This window comes from Cnephaeus nilssonii, assembly GCF_951640355.1.
Source record: "Cnephaeus nilssonii genome assembly, chromosome: 14".
Lineage (NCBI taxonomy): Eukaryota > Metazoa > Chordata > Mammalia > Chiroptera > Vespertilionidae > Cnephaeus > Cnephaeus nilssonii.
In genome coordinates, this window is record NC_137085.1 from 4,232,534 (window position 1) to 4,250,449 (window position 17,916).

Consider the following 17,916-nt stretch of genomic DNA (forward strand, 5'->3'; position numbering starts at 1 on the left):
AGCCTAACGGGTCGCAGAGAACCACGAACGCCATCTGCCAACAGGGAGTTAAGGCCGCTAATCCAAACACGCCTGGCCCGTTCTCTGCAGAACATAAATATACAAGACAGGAAACCCTCTCCCGGAGGAGACGCGGGGCGGCCTCCAGGCCGGGCCTCCCTGCCTCCTCCTCCCAGGGCCTCAGGCGCAAGGGACCCCGTCTGTCCACTCCCCGGCTCTTCACCAAGCACCTGCTCTGTGCCGGTGGCTGGGCGAGGTGCTGGGGATACAGTAGCACCCGGCTCAGCCTCGGGGAGCTCACGGTTGTAAAATTACAGCGATGCAGAGCCGCACGGGGCGGGCAGGAAAGGAGACTTAATCTTGACGGGCGGTCAGCAGGCCTCCCTGAGGAGGTGCATTTCCGCTAAGACCGGGAAGATGAGAAGGAGGCAGAGTGGAGAGAACAAGTTGCATTAGCAAAGGCCCTGGGGTAGGAGAGACAGGGACACTGCAGGAACAGCAGAGGCCAGCAGGGCGGGGGCAGCGGGCAGAGGGGGGAACCGAGGTGAAGGATCAGAGAGGCAGAGGTCAGATAAGGTCTGCAGCTTCCCAGGGGCCGACAGGAGGGCCTGTGTGTGGGATCCGTTTTAGACGAACCCAGCGGGATGCCGGAGCCAGCTCACGGGCTCACGAAAGTCGGCGTGAGCGCCACTTTCCAGCTCTGCTCCGTGAGCTCCTGAGGCAGCGCCGAGTGAGCAAGGCAGGATGTACACCCCGGAAGTGAGTGTCCTGCTCTTCCCAGGGAGAGGCCTGTGAAAACTGGCCGGAAGGCAGGTCCCTGGAAGGACCCCTCTGGCTCCTGGGAAGGAATGGCCTTGTGGGGCAGAGGGGAAGCGGGGGGGAGCCCTGTGTGGCCGCTGGAGCCCGGGGGCCAGGAAGGGCAGGCACAGGTCCAAGAACAAGACCAGGGCGCACACACCTGGTCGGTGCCGACCTGGGGGACTCCAGACCGTGGCCAGCCCCACACTCCGCGCCGCTCACCTATGACGGCGACCTGACGACCGGCAACGCCGCCCGGAGACACGGGATGGTCGGGGGAGGCTCACCTCGGTCACCTGCTGCTTGTCCAGGTGGAACACCTGCCCGGAGCTGGTGGCCGCGATCTCCTCGTAGGCCAGGTAGCCGGGATGCGTGCGGTCACCGCAGTCCCCCGTCAGCACGAAGACCACCTGGAAGAGGGACACGCAGCCTGGCTCAGGGCCTCCCCGGCCACCTTCCTCGGGTGCGAGTGGCAGGGACGACGCAGGGAGGAGTGACTGGGCGAGCCCTTTCCTCTCTCTGGGCTCAGGTGGCACATCTGGAAAATGGGGAGAAGAGCACCCACCCCGTGGGGATCAGGACTGGCGCAGGTCAAGGGTCAGCGCAGGGCCGGGCAGGCGAAGGTGCTCCATAAACCGGAGCTGTTATTAAGCTTACAAGGAAGCCCCTGGACAGCGACTCTGCTCCGAGGGGCCCCGGAGGCTGCCGAGGCAGAAGAACCGAGCTTGTCCTTGACGGGACAACAGAGGAGCTGTCCCGGCCCCCGGATGTCCAACAGCAGCCCTCTGCATCCCACAATACCCCGCCCCCACCCCTCAGCCAGCCAGGGCCCAGCTGGCTTCCAGGTCTGAGACAACGGAAAAAGGGCGACGCGCAGAGACGGGGCGCAGAGGCGAGGCCCGGAGGAAGATGGATTGTGCGGACGTTGACAGGGCGTGGACGGCGAGAGCGGTGTGGGCTGCGTCAAGGACAGGCCTCACCAGGGAGGCGCGGGCCCTGGCGGGCGGGGACCCGGAGCATGAGAACACACTTGGAATTCACCGGACCAGCTCGGGGCTGGGGGTTGGCCGGCGTGGCTGGCGGGGGCTGGACCCCGGGTGGTGGACGAGAAGCACCCGGACTCTGCCGTCGTCGGGGCTCAGGGATGCGCCGGTTGGGGACCCCGGCTTCCCAGAGTCCCCACACGCCAGCCCCAGGCGGTGCGCTCACCTGCGACTGTTTGAGCTGCAGGAGCTGCAGCAGCTCCTCCTTCCTGTGGAAGTCCTTGGCCCGGGCGTCCGTGAACACGAAGACGAAGGAGCCGGGGCGGGAGACTTCCACGGCCGCCTTGATGGCCCCCACGCTCATCTCGGGGCAGTCGCCGCCTCCCTGCAGGAGAGGGCGTGTGAGCAGCGGCGGCCCACCTCGCCTAGGGGGGCCCACTAGGGACACCTCCGAAACCATCGGGGGAGGGGGGGTCCCTTGAGCTGCCTCCGTCCTGCCCAGCCAGGGGTCAGGCCAGGCCCCGGTCAGTCCCCATCCTGACACACAGCGCAGCACCCACGGGCTTTGCGTCTAGATGCTCAGCATCATGCATTCCCTCAGCATCATTCATTCGAGCAGCCGTGCAAGAGTGACGGGCCCTCCCATGGGCTCAGGTGTGGGCGGCAGACGCCACATCAATAAGCACAACACGATGATTTAATTACCATCGTGATGAGTGTTACAAGTGGGGGAAGAGGGAGGGAGCCACGGGGACATCCGATAGAGGCCCCAAAGAAGCCACGTGTCAGCCAAGGCTTGGAGGACTGAGGGGTAGAGGGGGACTGAGGGGTAGAGGGGGAGGCCAGGAGGAGGAGAGGTGGACGCTGGGAAAGCACTCAAAGCTGCCTCCCTAAATCCTCTGTGTAGCCTGCCCTGAATGCATCCCAAATGCGCGCACACACACACACACCTGCCTCCCCTCCCTGCCACCAGCCGGGCGCTCTCTGGAGCAGGGAGCCGGCCCTGTACCACCCGAGTCTGCATGTGGTTCCTTTGCAGCAAACGCCTCTCTCCTGGGCTCACACGTTCACCCCACCTTCACCCTCTCTGTCCCGGCCTGTTCTGGGCCCTGGGGTCCCTGCCTTCAGGAAGCTGCTGGTCTTGGGGTGCGCGGGGGGTGGGGGGGCGCAAGGACAGGTGCTGAACCAGGGTACGCAGTGCAGCACAGAAGCTCAGGTGGCCACGGGGCATCTGGTCCAGTCTGGAGCCTGGATTTGGGGTCTGAACTGGAACCTCGCGGATCCTCTCAGCTACCACACCCTCCTGCCACCCCTCTGTCCATTCACTAAGCCATAAGCACCTACTATGCGCCAGGCCCAGGGCCTCCTCCTGCGGGGACCTGGTCACCGAATAAGAGGAAGGACCCCCAGGCACACGGTGCAGGTCCCGGGCAGAGCTGGGAGGCAGGTACTGGCCCTTGCCGGAAGCCCATCTTGGCCCCCGGGTGGCAAAGAGACCTTGGCCTCTGGCGCGGCCTGGGAAGAAAGGCGCAGAGAGCCAGCAGCCAGGGGCAGGACCGCCCACCTGCACGTAGAGTTCTCTCAGCGCCCTCTGGAACACCGCGGGGTCCTCGGTGAGGGTCACGGGGCCAACATCTGCAGGGAGAGAGGGGCCGGGTGGGCGTGGACTCCAGGTGCACGGCCTCCAGGGGCTGGAGCAGCAGTTCCACGATGCGCCCCAGCGGTGAGAGGGGCTGAGGTCTGGGCCTCAGAGACACCCCCCCCCCCTGCAAAACGGGACGTGGTGAGGGAGCAGCTCCCAGGCCCATTGAGGGGGCCAGGCCACTCGGGCCCTGCGTGCTCCCAGCAGGCCCAGAGCTCCAGGGGAGCGCAGCGCTGAGGCACAGGGCAGCCCAGCTCCCCCCTCAGAACCGCAGTGCCCCATCTCTGGTGACCCCAACTCCCCCAGGATCCTTGCTCATCGTCGGTGGGAAAGGAATTCTGGGAAGACCAAGGAACAGAATCGAGCACATCATGTTTTGGACCTCCCGGCAACCGCGCAACACCCCGCGGATCAGCCAGGGGAACGTCTTCCAGAAACCCCGCCCGTGTGTGAGCTCATTGAAAACGAGCAGGATGCAGCGACCAGGGCTGCCTACCCCCGACGCTGGGAGGACCCGGAGCCGAGGCAGCCTGCACCCCCTGCCAGTGGCAACGCGGGACGGCCAGCCACTTCGGAGACAAACGGAAATCGCCAGAACGTTCACCGTGCACCTGCCGCTCGACCCAGTCCTTGCGCTTCCAGGTATTTGCCCGGGAGACGTGAAAACACGTGTCCACAGACGTGTGCTCGAACGTTCGCGGCAGCTGTGCTCCTAAGAGCCCCGACATGGAAGGGAGCCAGCCGCCCGTCACTGGTGAGCGAGTAAACAAACTCCGGTACGTTCACGTCATCACCTACCGCTCCCGAGGAGAGCGAGCGAGCGACCCATGCAGGCAGCCGCCCGGGGAACCTCACAGACGTCACGCTGCAAGAGAGAAGCCAGGCACACACGTGCATACTACACGGTTCCACTTATAGAAAGTTCTGGAGCAGGCAGAGTCACCTACGGTGAAAAAATCAGGGCAGGGCGTCTGGGGGGCAGGGAGGTGGCAAGGCGCCGCCCCAGACGGCAGAGATGTTCCGTATTGTGATGGGAGTGTGGGTTCCCCAGCTGTATCCCTGTCAGAATGGAAAGCGGAGACTTGTGCATTCCAATGTATGTAAATTTCTCCTCCTAAGAAACGAACTATAAAAATGAACCCTGGTGAGTAGGGGGGTAGAGACAAGAATGGCAGCGTCTTCCTGATACTCAGTGATGCAGGGTGATGCGTATGTGGGAATTCATTATACTTTCTGCTTACTTTGTATTCGGAATGTTTCCTAGTAAACCGCCTTCTCTCCCCCACCCCCCCACCCGCAATGGCAAATGGCAGTAATTGAAAGACACAGAAACAGGACTAGAATTCCATCGGCCGTGTTGGCCATGTGGGTAATAGGGGTTTGCAAAGTTTTTCAGACATCTGATTTCTCTGAAAAATTGTTGCCTGGCCAGTGTGGCTCAGTGATTGAGCATCAACATAGGAATCAGGAGGTCACGGTTCGATTCCCAGTCAGGGCACAAGCCCTGGTTGCGGGCTTGATCCCCAGAAGGGGGAGTGCAGAAGTCAGCTGATCAATGATTCTTTGTCATCATTGATGTTTCTCTCTCTCTCTCTCCCACTCTCCCTTCCTCTCTGAAATCAATAAAAATATATGTTTTTTTAAAAAAGAAAAATTGTTCATTTGATTCCCTGGTGAACTCTAGTAATGGGCTATTTTTTAGTTTAAGAATTCTAAATTCCAGTCACCCCAACGTTCCCACACTTATTAACTGGTCAGCAGACCTCAGAAGGAAGCGGTTGGAATTATCCAGCATTCATCCACAATCGAGGAGGCATCTAAGAGTCACCCCGGAGGCCCCAGCCTCTGTGCTCTGCATTTACTCATCAGGCCCAGCACCCCCTTCCCTGCCTGCTCTGGACTTCACCGAGCCTTCCCTGTGCCCCGCCGCCCCCCTCCCCCCTCAAACTCTGCAGCAATGCCTGCAGCCAAGCTCTCGGCCCTTGACCTCAGACGGAGCTGCCTGGACTCCTGGCTCCGTCCTGCGCCGGCCACGGGGCCTCTCGGAGCTTACTTCACCGTCCCTGGCTTCAGTCTCCCCCTCAGCAACGCGAGGCGGAGCATCCCATTCCCGCTGAGAGCCAGGCAGGGGAGCGCCAGGCAGGGGAACGCCAGGCAGGGGAACGCCTGGCAGGGGAGCGCCTGTCAGGGAGCTTGGCACGGGCGGAGGCGCAGCCAATGGGGCTGGCCCTGCTCACACGAACAAGTCCTTGTCCACGCTCCAGCCCGCAGGCTCACGGGAGGCAGACAGGCCAGGACAGCCCTGCTCCAATAGGAGTCCTCGGATTCTGGTTTGACCGAGAAAAGCAACCATTTGACTCAACGTTTGTTATTTCTGTATGACATAGTAATACTAATGCATGTAAATTCACAGTGTATGACATTGGTGATACATGGACTACGCACTTACTAAGTACCAGGCCACGTGCTGAGATGCTTGTTGAGTATGAGCTCACCGAGTCCTCCCTGGGACCCCAGGTCCAATGCTCAGGCACATTTTACCGAGGAGAAAACGGAAGCCCAGAGAGGTTAAGTACCTGCCCAAAGACACACAGCCAGGAAGCGGCCGAGCCGGGATGGGCGTCTAGGTCTATACAACTCCAGAGTCTGAGCTCTTGGCACCTCCCCGCTGTGAACTGGACACTGAGGTTCCGGACAGGCAGCCACACAAGGGGATCCCACCAACCAGAAACCGTCCTTTCTATTTTTACATCTAACCTTCAAAACTCCGATGCTTATTTGTAAACGTGTATCGTACATAAATGCAGACCCCTGTAAGCAGAATTCCTATGTACGTGTAAATAACATACTATTTTTAACTTGGTTTTTTTTTTGTTTGTTTGTTTGTTTGTTTTCACCGAACAGCATATTATGAGCATCTTTCCAGGAGGCCAAATCCTCGGCTCAAAATCACCTGTAACGGCGGCCAAGGCCTTCCTTTGGATAAATGTCTAAGAACGGGCTTGCCTAATCCCAGCTTGTTTTCTCTCCAATTTTTATCACGAACGATGTCGCTCCGAACATCTTCCCACGCCTCACGTGGGAGCGCCAGTTCATTTCCTTGGAGGGGGGCCCCTAAGCAGGACATCGGGTCGGAGACAAGGCCGTTCGGAAAGACCCCGGTTGCAGATTCAGTCACCTCAGTACTGTCTCACCTTCCCAGGTGTTCCCGCCTCCGGTCCGTCCACCTGCCAAGGTGGAGCCACCACCCTGGTGCCCGGTTTTGCTCACGTGACCCTGCTCAGGACTCGGCAGCGACGGCTGGGGGGCTGCCCGCGGGATGAGGCGCCGCAGGGCGCGGCTGGGACTATCGGCCCTGCGCCCGCGTCATGAACTGTCATCCGTGTCAGCCTGTCCCGACCATTCCCAACGCTGGAGCCGTTCTCCCCGCTTTGCAGCAACATGAGACATGAAGCTGGGACTGTGGGCTTTCATCAATGGAACGTCCTCCAGTTGGAAGGACCCCCCGCCCCCCCCCCCCCGCCTCTGTGCTTCCTGCCGGGGGAGTGAGGACTGGAGGGTGTTGCGCTTTCTTTCACGGAAGATCAGGTCACAGGGAGCCGATTCTGGCCCCGGTTCTCCTTGGCAAGTCACTGTTCCTGGACTTGCAGACACATCATCCCTCCAACTCTGCCCATTGTCACAGGCCCTCCCTTCCTCCCTGGGTCTGCCGCAGTCTCTTCTCTTCGCTTCTTATAAGGCCCTCAGGCATAAGGGCCCGCTCCACTCCAGTGTGACCTCATCTCCATCCAGGACATCTTCAATGGCCCCGTTTCCAAATAAAGTCACATTCTATTCAACTTAGAGCAACGCCCACGTTTGGTTCCAAAGCCTGTGCCCTTTGCCACAAGCTATATACTGGTGGTAATGGTGGTGGTGGTGGTGGTGATGGCGATGGCGATGGTGATGGGGGTGGTGATGGTGGTGGTGATGGTGGTGAAGGTGGTGGTGGTGGTGGTGGTGGTGATGGTGGTGGTGGTGGTGGTGGTGATGGTGATGGTGGTGGTGGTGGTAATGGTGGTGGTGGTGGTGATGGTGGTGGTGGTGGTGATGGTGGTGGTGGTGGTGATGGCGGTGGTAATGGTGGTGGTGGTGATGGTGATGGCGATGGCGATGGCGATGGTGGCAGCTACCACTGTTTTAATCTTTACAAAGCCCCCAGTTCTCTTCTACACACTTCGTATGTACTCACTCAGAAAAACACTTACAGCAGCCTATGAAGTCCACCATTACCCCCATTTCATAGGTGCGGCTTTGAGGCCCAGGGAGGCCAAAGGGCCCGCCCAAGGTCGTACGACAAGGAAGCAGCAGAGATAGGTTTAAACCTGGGCTTGTCTGACCCCAGATCCAAGCTCCCCAGCCCCCCGGGAAGCCGCAGATGCTCAGAACCTGTTCCCAGTCCCTCCTGCCGGATCCTGCGGGGGGAGGGAGGTTCGTGACTGGAGGCAGGCATGTGCCAAACAGCTGGGCAGATGTGGCAGCCGTCCTCGGAGCAGAGCCCGCGGCGCGCAGCTCAGACCTCCAAGCCTCCACGCAGAGGAGCGCTGGGGCCAAGGGGCTGGGTTTCCCCCCTCAGGGCAAGACGGAGCGTGTCTATTTCACGATGAGAAGCTGGTTAATCGTCATGTCACAGTAAACACACACACACACGCAGACCGTGCAGCCAGAAGCCGAGCCGCCCCGCTCGCAGGCAGGTCTGCAAACGGACCACGTTTGCTCTGCCTGTTCCACCCGCGCCCCCGGCTGGTTGAAACCACCGAGCAAAGCTGGCAGCGGACCTGGGGCCCCGAGAAGATGCTCAGAGTCCCCGACAATCAGACACTGGCCTGGGTCACATTTCTCACCGGCCACATTCACCAGAAAGGGAAGCGTGAGGTCCCCACGCAGCAGAGGTGTGGGCAAAACGCAGTCTCCGGCTCTGCTGGCAGGAGGGCATATGGTACCGTGTGCGGGGAGGACAGTTTGGTGCCCGCTGTCGAAACTGAAAATGACCAGAGGCTTTCATATGGTGATTGCATTTCTGGGGCCCTCGCCTACAGATCTGTCTGCCACTGTGTATGTGTTTATTATAAAGAAACTGAAAGCCACCCATCTGCCACAATGTGGGAAGGACTGGGTAAATCCAGATCAGACTAAGTTAAACTGAGGTCCCTTCGGTAGCATCTTCTGTGGTCGTTAAAAACAGTGACGGGGGCCTAGCTGGTGTGGCTCCGTGGTTAGCATCGCCCCATGAACCAGAAGGTCACAGTTCGATTCCCAGTCAGGGCCCATGCCTGGGTTTGGGCCCTATCCCTGGTGGGGGGCGTGCAGGAAGCAGCCAATCAATGATCCACTCTCATCATTGGTGCTTCTCTCTCTCCCCCTCTTCCTTCCTCTCTGAAATAAATAAAAATGCTTGTTTTTTTAAAAAAACAGAACAAAACAGTGAGGTGGGTCTCTATTTCCTGACAGAGAAAGAAATCTATGATTCATCATGTGGGAGGATAGTAAGCTGCAAGCAGGATGCATAGTACAATCCATTTTCTATAAAATAAAAAAGATAAGTGGAGCCGAAACTGGTTTGGCTCAGTGGATAGAGCGTCGGCCTGCGGACTGAAAGGTCCCAGGTTCGATTCCGGTCAAGGGCATGTACCTTGGTTGCGGGCACATCCCCAGTAGGGGGTGTGCAGGAGGCAGCTGATCGATGTTTCTCTCTCATCGATGTTTCTAACTCTCTATCCCTCTCCCTTCCTCTCTGTAAAAAAATCAATAAAATATAATTAAAAAAAAAGATAAGTGGAAATACACTGAGTGGCCAGATTATTATGATCTCTGAACGCATAATAATCTGGCTACTCAGTGTGTGTGTGTGTGTGTGTGTGTGTGTGTCCCTTCCTCTCTGTAAAAAAATCAATAAAATGTAAAAAAAAAAGATATGTGGAAATACACTGAGTGGCCAGATTATTATGATCTCTGAACGCATAATAATCTGGCTACTCAGTGTGTGTGTGTGTGTGTGTGTGTGTGTGTGTGTGTGTGTGTATTAGAGGCCCGGTGCATGAATTCGTGCATGGGTGGGATCCAGCCAGCCTGGCCAGGGGGAGGGGACATGGGCGGTTGGCCGGCCTGCCTGCTGGTCGAACTCCTGGTCGAGGGGACAATTTGCATATTAACCTTTTATTATATAGGACATACACTGAGTGGCCAGATTATTATGTGTTCAGAGATCATCATCATCTGGCCACTCAGTGTATATGAGTGAATTCCACACACAGTCTGCAAGGACTCAAAACTATTAAAAGTGTTGGTTGGCATCACTGGAGAGTAGAATTAGTGGAAGATTCACAAGGTTGTAAAAATTTTGCAATATGGATGGAAACTGAATTTATTCATTGAAAGCGCTAAGCCCGGATACTAAAACAAGAACACAAAGGAAGAACAGCACTGATGGATTCTATGCACTGAGATACAATGCAAAACTCCTCAATACAACACTGGCGCATCCAGTCCAGCTGTATCTTACAGAAGCACCCACCCGACCGACCAGCAGGGCTTCTGCAAGAAATGTGGGAAGAGTTCAAAACAAGGAACTCCAGCCATCGGTCAGCAGGAGACCGGCTCAACGCAGACGGGAAGCCCCGGGCCAACAGTCAGCGCCCAGCCCGCGTGGGTGTGTTCCCGTGTGGGGGTATTTCTGCTTTGCGTTACCCTCGGTAAATCAGGAATGGGAGCATGTCCTTCACCTGGTGAGGAAACCACCAACGAGAGCCGACATCACAGGACGGTGTGAGGTCACGAGGGGGGCGAGGGCAGCCCAGCCACCCCCAGCATTCTGCAGTGCCCCAAGGGTTCCCGCCGGTGACACCCCGACCCATTTCTAGCAGGGAAACCCCGACGGGGGGGGGGGGGGGGAGAGGAGGCCGCGTTCTAATTTGGACACGCTGCGCTTGTCAACCTAGAAAACTCAAGACATCACACACACACAAAACAGAACTAGTTTTTTTTTTTAAAAAAAACTTCAGTTAAGAAAGTTGGAAGCAAAATAAATGTATGAGAATGAATTGCTTTCCAACATGCTCGCAATACTCATTTGCAAAAAATGTAATGGGAAAGAAATTCGTGGTCAAAATAGTAACAGAAAAACCAAATATTTAGAGATGATTTTAAAAAGGAAAGGGTGGAGGGAGAAGAGACTATAAATCTTCACGAAGACTATAAATCTGTGGATCCAGGGAGAGGCATGTGTCCGGGATGGAAACAATTGACATTTTTAAAAAATGACAACTCTTCCCCTAATCAAGATTGAACACGGTCCCAAGCAAAATCGCGGTAAGCATTTCTGGGGAAGCTGATTGGGTTTTTCTGTTTTTCATTGGGAAGAAGAAGTGTTCGAGGATATTTTGAAAACGAAGAAGAGGCACGGGAAGAACATGCATGTGGTGCTGGCCTCGGGGACCCTGGAAAGGAGCAGCCTTCGGACTCAAGGCAAAGACCGGGGCTCCCCTTAGCCAAGCTGTTCCCGGGGGGGGGGGGGGGGCGAACAGTGCTCACACCAGCACCCCAGCGCGCTGGGAGGGAGCAGTTAAGTGAGTGGGGCGTGCGTGGCGGGGGCCAGGTCTGCCACTGCTGGGATGGAAGGTCACAGGTAGGCAAGGGCAGGGGGTTAGAACAACCCGCATAGTCACAGACCTAGAGGCATCGGTAGGAACGCATGTTCAGCTTAACATGGATACAGATGGTTGCATAGAGATTTATTTTATTTTATTTTTTTTAATTTATTTTTTTAAAATTTTTATTGAGGTATTATATGTGTACATATCTTACCATTACCACCCCCCACCCCAGGTTGCATAGAGATTTATAGACGTAGATGTAGACACCAGTTAGATATACAACATCTACCTCCTTCCTCTCTCAGCAAGGTCTAGTAGCAATGACACCCTATCGAGCAGCAACCAGCACCCCAAGCCCTCAGATCCCCGTTTCTAATACTATTATAAAAGGAACCAGGTGCCTTAGAGCAGTGGTCGGCAAACTGCGGCTCGCGAGCCACATGCGGCTCTTTGGCCCCTTGAGTGTGACTCTTCCACAAAATACTACGGCCTGGGCGAGTCTATTTTGAAGAAGTGGCGTTAGAAGAAGTTTAAGTTTAAAAAATTTGGTTCTCAAAAGAAATTTCAATCGTTGTCCTGTTGCTATTTGGCTCTGTTGACTAATGAGTTTGCTGACCACTGCCTTAGAGAAATTGCTAATCCCAGGACAGGGCAGGACATGTAGCAAAGGAATCTGGAACAACTCGCAGTGCCAGAAAGTAAGAAAGTGCTTAAAAAAATATACAACCATGGGGTATGTCTAAGGCACACGGGAGCCAAGGGCAAGAGCTTCTGCCGACCGACCACCGGTGGGAAATATTGAGCAACTAAGTAAGGTAGTATTAGGTGATAGCCCAAAGGGTACGATAGATATCCACGAGCCACACTGAACAAACAACTAAACGGGAGAAGAGAGCAGTCTCTCCAGGAGAAGAATCCCACATGAGTTATATACCGCTCCGTCCTCAGTAAGTGGAGCACATAGGGGACAGGATGGAAAGAGGACAGTATGGAAACGGAGAAGAAAAATAAAAAAGTAACTTCACAGCAGAGACACCTGACGACCTCAGCCAGGTGATCAAGGTCAGCATCAACCGTGAGAAGTCATCTTGAGAGCACCTGCCCTCGATACGATGAGAATGTGAATGAGAATGTGCCTCCCATGGCCCAGTCTAACTGGAGAAAAAACACCGGACAAACCGCAACTCAGGGACCAAACCTCAGAGCAGCACGGGTCAAGGTCATCAAAGACGAGGTCTGAGACGCTGTCACAACCAAGAGGAGTCCAAGGGGACATGAGAACTAACCATAATGTGGGACCCTGGATGGGATTCTGGGGCAGAAAAATGACATTAAGGAAAAACTCGAGACAACTGAATAGAGAACGGGCTTTGGTTGCTAAGAAACGTATCTTTATTGATCCTTTAATTGTGACTAATGTCCAACATACGATGTTAATAACAGGGGAAACTGGTTGTTGGGGAACTGGGAACTTCCTGTACTGTCTTTGCAATAATTCTATAAATCTGAAGCTGCTCTAAAATTTAGAGTTGATTAAAATGGTTAAACTGTGCGCTGATAACTAAAAGCTAGGAGAAGGAACGCCTGCTGTGTGTGCCAACGTGGAGGGCACTGTGCCAAGTGGAATAAGTAGACAGAGAGAGACAAATACTCTACAATCTCCCTGATGTGTGGAATCTAAAAAGAGCCGAACTCATAGACACAGCCCGGGTGTTTACCAGGGGCTGGGGGGTGGGGAGAGATGGGGAGAGACGGGGAGATGCCAGCAAGGGGGACAAACGCCCCCAATGATAAGATGGGTAAGTTCTGGGGATCTAGCGGACAGCATGTGATTGTCGTTAGCAACACCGTGTCACATCCGTGACTGTTGCCAAGAGAGCAGATCTTAAATGTTCTCACCACAAAAAGAGAAATAATTATGTGACGGATAGAGGTATTAGCTAACGCTACTTAATCACTTGGCGATTTACAAGCCTATCCAGTCAACACTTCTACACTGTGAACAAGCCCAAGAGTCTGTGTCAATTATACCTCAATAAAGCTGGGGCGGGGGGGGGGGTAATTTTAAGAAAAAGGAATACAAGGAAGGGCGTGCCCTATTAGTAGGTATGATAAAGCCACATGGTGAATATAATGTGCTCCCAGAAGAACTGCCCCCGATGGGACAGAAGGGAAAGCCCAGATAAATGCTTATCAGCGAGGTCCTGGCAGGTGGCTGCGTTATTGGAGCATCGTCCCAAGCACCAGAGAGGATGCCAGTTTGATTTCTGGTCAATACGGGAGGCAACGGATTGATGTTTTTCTCTCACATCGATGTTTCTCTCCCCCTTCTTCCCTCTCTAAAATTAAAAAAAAAAAAAAAGCATATCCTAGGGAGAGGATAAAAAAATAATCATTAAAAATTTCTTAATAAACTAATCTGAGACAAAGGCAGGATCCAAATGAATAAAAAAGAAAGGATTATTCAACCAAATGTATCTAACCAACTCATTACCCCATTCTAAAACAATTACATTCGATTATTTTTTACACCATGCACCAATTCTTTTTTATTTCAGGTTAAAGAATCCAATGCAACAAGAAAAAGAGAAAACAGATGAAAAAGCTTAGAACATGTACCTAACTGATTTTGTGACAGAAAAAAAAAAAAAGATTTCGTAAGCATGAAAGTGAAGAAATGACAAAGGGATACGTCGGCAGATTCCACTACATTTAAAACGGAAAACATAAAACATTTAAACTTCAGGGCATCAGGAACGACCAACAATGCAAAAAGCCAACCACCAGGAAAAATACCAGCCGCATAACAAAATCCAGTTAATATCATCAATACCAAGTCCTCCTCTCCACGGAGGAGAAAACCACGAAAAACCCAGTGGGGAAAGGAACTCACATTTACAAAAGAAGAGGGTCACCCCAAAAACAACCTCATGGCACGTGACAACACACTGAACCTCACTAGCAATTAAAGCAAGAAGAGACCATTCTCCATCCTTTGAATTGGGGGGGGGGGGGGAGGAGAGGGGTGTTTTCATCCTAATTCCCAGTGTTAGGCACAGCTTCTCTGAAAGAGCCCCTCAAATGCTTCTGGTAGAAGTTTAAACTCTCAAAACATTTTGTGAAACCATTTGAAGGATCGCCCACCTACTCCGTGTGCTAAAAACGTCCTGAGAATTCCACTCGGAGAAACTTAATCCTAAAAAAAAAAAAAAAAAAAATCCAAGATGCAGACAAAAGATGAGCGTGCCTTCCGCAGTGTTTTAATAGAGAAACACTGAAAACCATCGGAGTTTTCAGCCAAAATGAAACCATTAGCAAAATTCTGACTTTCTAGTTTGGGAACTTTCCACGCTTTTCATTTAAACACTTCAGACGTCTTGCCAAAGCGCAGGTCCTGGTTTATCTCCACGCGAGAGCAGGCAGGACCTCTGACACCTGCCCGCAGAGGCAGGTCCCGGGGGTTAGGACAGGGCTTCCTTGTAGAGGTTCCTGCAGGCATGCAGCCCTGGGGTGGGGTGGGGGGAGGGGGGAGTCAGCTAAAACCCCCGTTTCTCCAGCTCCTCTTCCACCAACGGGATGCTATTGGCTGATTCAAAAGACACAGCTAACCCTACACCACAGCTCCAATCGCTGCTCAGAACCTGCAGCGGCTGCTCACAGCCCATAGAAGGAAATCTACGCGCTCCAGATCCTCAGTCCCCAAGTCAGAGCCCAGACCCAAAGTCTGTGCCCAGACCCAGCTGGCCTCTCCCCGCTTTCCCATTTCAGCCCTCCCCCCCACACACACACCGGTCCCCACATGTCAGCCACCACCCGGCGCGCTCAGGAAGTCCCCAGGTCCCCAGCGCCTGGCATCGGCCAGGGAAATGCTCGAAAGCGGGTAAACATTCCCCCTGTGCTCGGAGCGCGTTCCATCACTGCTCCCTCAGCCCTCCGTACACCTGAGCCAGGACAGGACACTCTACTCTCAGTCTGCCTGTCTCCAGCGGGCCACTGGCTCCTTGGTGTGAACCCTGCCCCCTTCACAGGGACCCTCACAGGCTGTGCACACAGCAGGGGCTCCATAAACACTGAGCCCCCCCCCGCCCCCCGCCCATGCCTGGACCTGGGGGTGTCTGTAGGGAGGGAGGAGGGCTGGGTTCCCTGCTTCACCGAGGATGGAGTGAAGGCTGGAGGGTCCTGCACCCGCTCAGCACCCAGGAGGACGGGAGAGGAGGGGGTGGAAGGGGCTTGGGGCAGCTGATGGCCAGGGAGGGGGCAGTGAGGACAGCCCGCGGTAGCCCCAGCCCGGGACTCCGGGTCGGGGTCCAGCAGGCTGCTCCCCTGCCCTGCAGCCAAGCATCTTAGGGACAAATTACATCACCCTGGCAGGTGGCCTGGGGTGAGTCCCACCCATGTCCTGAGCCTCAGTTTCTCCAAGTGTAAGAGAAGGGGGGTGGCATTGGAAGCCCAAGAATGATCCAGAAGGGAGAGTTGGGGGGGGGGGGTGACCTATGTCTAAGCAGAAGGCCCAGGACACACCTCACATCTTCCCAGCTCCCCCACCTGACTGCCCCCTGCCCCTGAGGGGGGAGCTGTGCTTTGGATTCTCCCAGAAATGTCTTTTTAGCTCCCTGACTCTGGGCTTTGGGGAACCCCCCCTCCGCCGGAACCGGAGTTCCTGGAAGCGGAGGGACCTTCACACTCAGCCTGAGGACTACAGGGTCGGGTCACACCCACCACTGCCCATTCTTCCAGAACCGGGAGTGATGCTGGGCTAGCGGGGCGCAAATTCTCCCCACGGGGCTGGCTGCCTCCTGCCTGGGCGCTGTGGGTTTCTCAGCACACGAACACTTTGCAGCACAATTCTGCAAGGAATCTGCCCCTTCCTTGTTAAGTGTGGCTTTCTACAGCTACCCTCTGACAGAAAGGCAGGTAGATGGGGAGACGTGATGGAGCAAACAGTGAAACAGGAACGTGGGATCCAGCGGGCCGGCAGGTGCTGGGTGTGCCCCCTCCCGCGCTGAGCTACAAGTCGGGATGTTTTCATTGGGAAATGCTGGGAAAGCAGTCCTCTCGCTCAGAGGAACGTGGGGAACCACCCTCAGCTGTCTCTCCTGAAAGGCCCCACAGCGGGGTCTCCCAGGGGCCCTGGTCAAACTCCTGTCCCCAACACTGAGCTGAGAGTTGGGGGCTGGAGGAGACAGGTGTTGTGGCGCGGGGACCAGGCAGTGGAGCAGGGCTGTCGGTGAGGCGGGGAGCTGCTGTTTGCCCTGGGGAAACGGGTGAGGGGCCAGCGGGCAGGACGGAGTCCACCTGGCTCAGCGGCTCTCCTGGCCTCCCCGCCGGGTGCCCAGCGCGAATTCTAAGAATTAACACAAAGTGAAAACGCAAAGGCTCCTTGTGTGCCAGGCTCGGCCACGATGCCTCCTTTCAACGTCTCAGCAGTTTGGGGGGCAGCTCTCACCCCATTTCACTAATGGGGAAAGTGAGTCTCCGGAAGGTGGGGTCACTTGCCCAAGTCGCACAGCCAGGAAGTGGCTGCGCAGCATTTGAACGCAGTGCCCCGCAGTTTTCGGTCTGTCGCCCGACCTGGCAAGGTGCACGGCGGCGCGGGAGCGGGGGCGGCGGCTCCCGGGGAAGGAAGGGGCGGTGGGGGGCGGTGGGGGGCCTGCCCCAGGTGCCCGGTGGGGCCGCGCGCCAGTGCTGAGAAGGCGCCCGCCCGCCTCCGCGCAGCGCTGGGCCTCCAGGTGCGCCCTCGCCGTCGCGGGCGGGCGATTGAGCGCTGCCACGGGGCGCGGACGGGGCCGCGGGGGGCGCTTCCTGGGTCGGGAGAGGGCACCCGTGGGAACGCTACCTGGGTCGTGGAAGGGCACCAGCGCATAGTTGGCGATGGCCCGGCTGCGGTGGCTCAGGCTGCGCTCCAGGATGCGCGAGGCGCCGTCCATCACCTGCACCAGGTCGTCCCACATGGAGCCGGTGACATCGAAGACGATGGCCAGGGTGGCGTCCCCCGTAGCAGGGGCCAGCGCCGTCCCGGGCTCGCTGGCCGCCGCGGCGGAGACCGCCAGCAGCAGCCGCAGGAGCAGCGCCGGGGGCATCGTGCGGAGCGCGGCCCACGGGCCTCGGCGGCTGACGCGCGGGTCGTGGCGAACGCGACGGTCCCGTGCGCCCCGCGCGCTCAGCGGCCGCCCAGTGCACGGCTGCGGCGCGGCGTGCGGACCGTGCGTGCGCTCGGGACAGGGGCTCAAGGCGAGGCGGGGTCCCCCTGCTGGGAGCCCGAGGCGGGTCCTAGAGCCCACCCCGTTCAGGGTCACGGGCCCGCCCCCTACGGTGACTCAAACTTTCCCGGCCCCCGCGGCTCGCCAGGCCAGACCCAAGGTTAGGGGAGGACGCGGGGCGGACCGACCGCAGAAGGCGGCTGGGGGGCGGCCAAGGCGGCCAGGGACGGGGATGCACGGGACGCCGCGGACACCTGCGCCTCTGACACGCGCCCTGCGGCGGGGGAGGGAGGGGGAGGGAGGGGGAGGGAGGGGTGACGCAACAGCCCCTGTCCTGGGGGGCCGGCCGCAGCGGGGCTGGCTTAGTTGTTCCCTCCACCCCGCTCCCTATAAATGCCCCGCCCCACCCCACCCCACCCCACACATGAACACATGAATCCAATGCTTTTTCTCTCCACTGGGATCTGTGCTTCCCAGTTATTGAAACTGTTACTGTTATTGTAATCAAGCACCAGACGTTGAGCACCTACTGTGTGCTAAGCGTTTTCACAGGGTTCTTTCCTCCAATGCTCCGCTGCAACCGTAGAGGGAGGCACTAATTCTAACCCCATTTTACAGAGAAGCAAACTGAGGCTCGGGCATTTTCAAACTGAGGTAAGTCA

The 17,916-nt window shown here is 56.5% G+C and overlaps 1 protein-coding gene across 1 annotated transcript in view; it reads right to left on the bottom strand.

Annotated features, from left to right (window-relative positions):
- Positions 1-17,134, bottom strand: part of HMCN2 (hemicentin 2) — a gene marked incomplete at its 5' end in the record, with an annotated part of 136,677 nt that extends 119,543 nt beyond the window's left edge. Inside the window, 4 exons of the mRNA XM_079791237.1 lie at positions 1,086-1,208; positions 2,008-2,166; positions 3,346-3,416; positions 16,891-17,134. Of these exons, the coding sequence (XP_079647363.1) occupies positions 1,086-1,208; positions 2,008-2,166; positions 3,346-3,416; positions 16,891-17,134 (597 nt within the window). The remainder of the gene's footprint in view (positions 1-1,085; positions 1,209-2,007; positions 2,167-3,345; positions 3,417-16,890) is intronic.
- Positions 17,135-17,916: the final 782 nt, after the last annotated feature.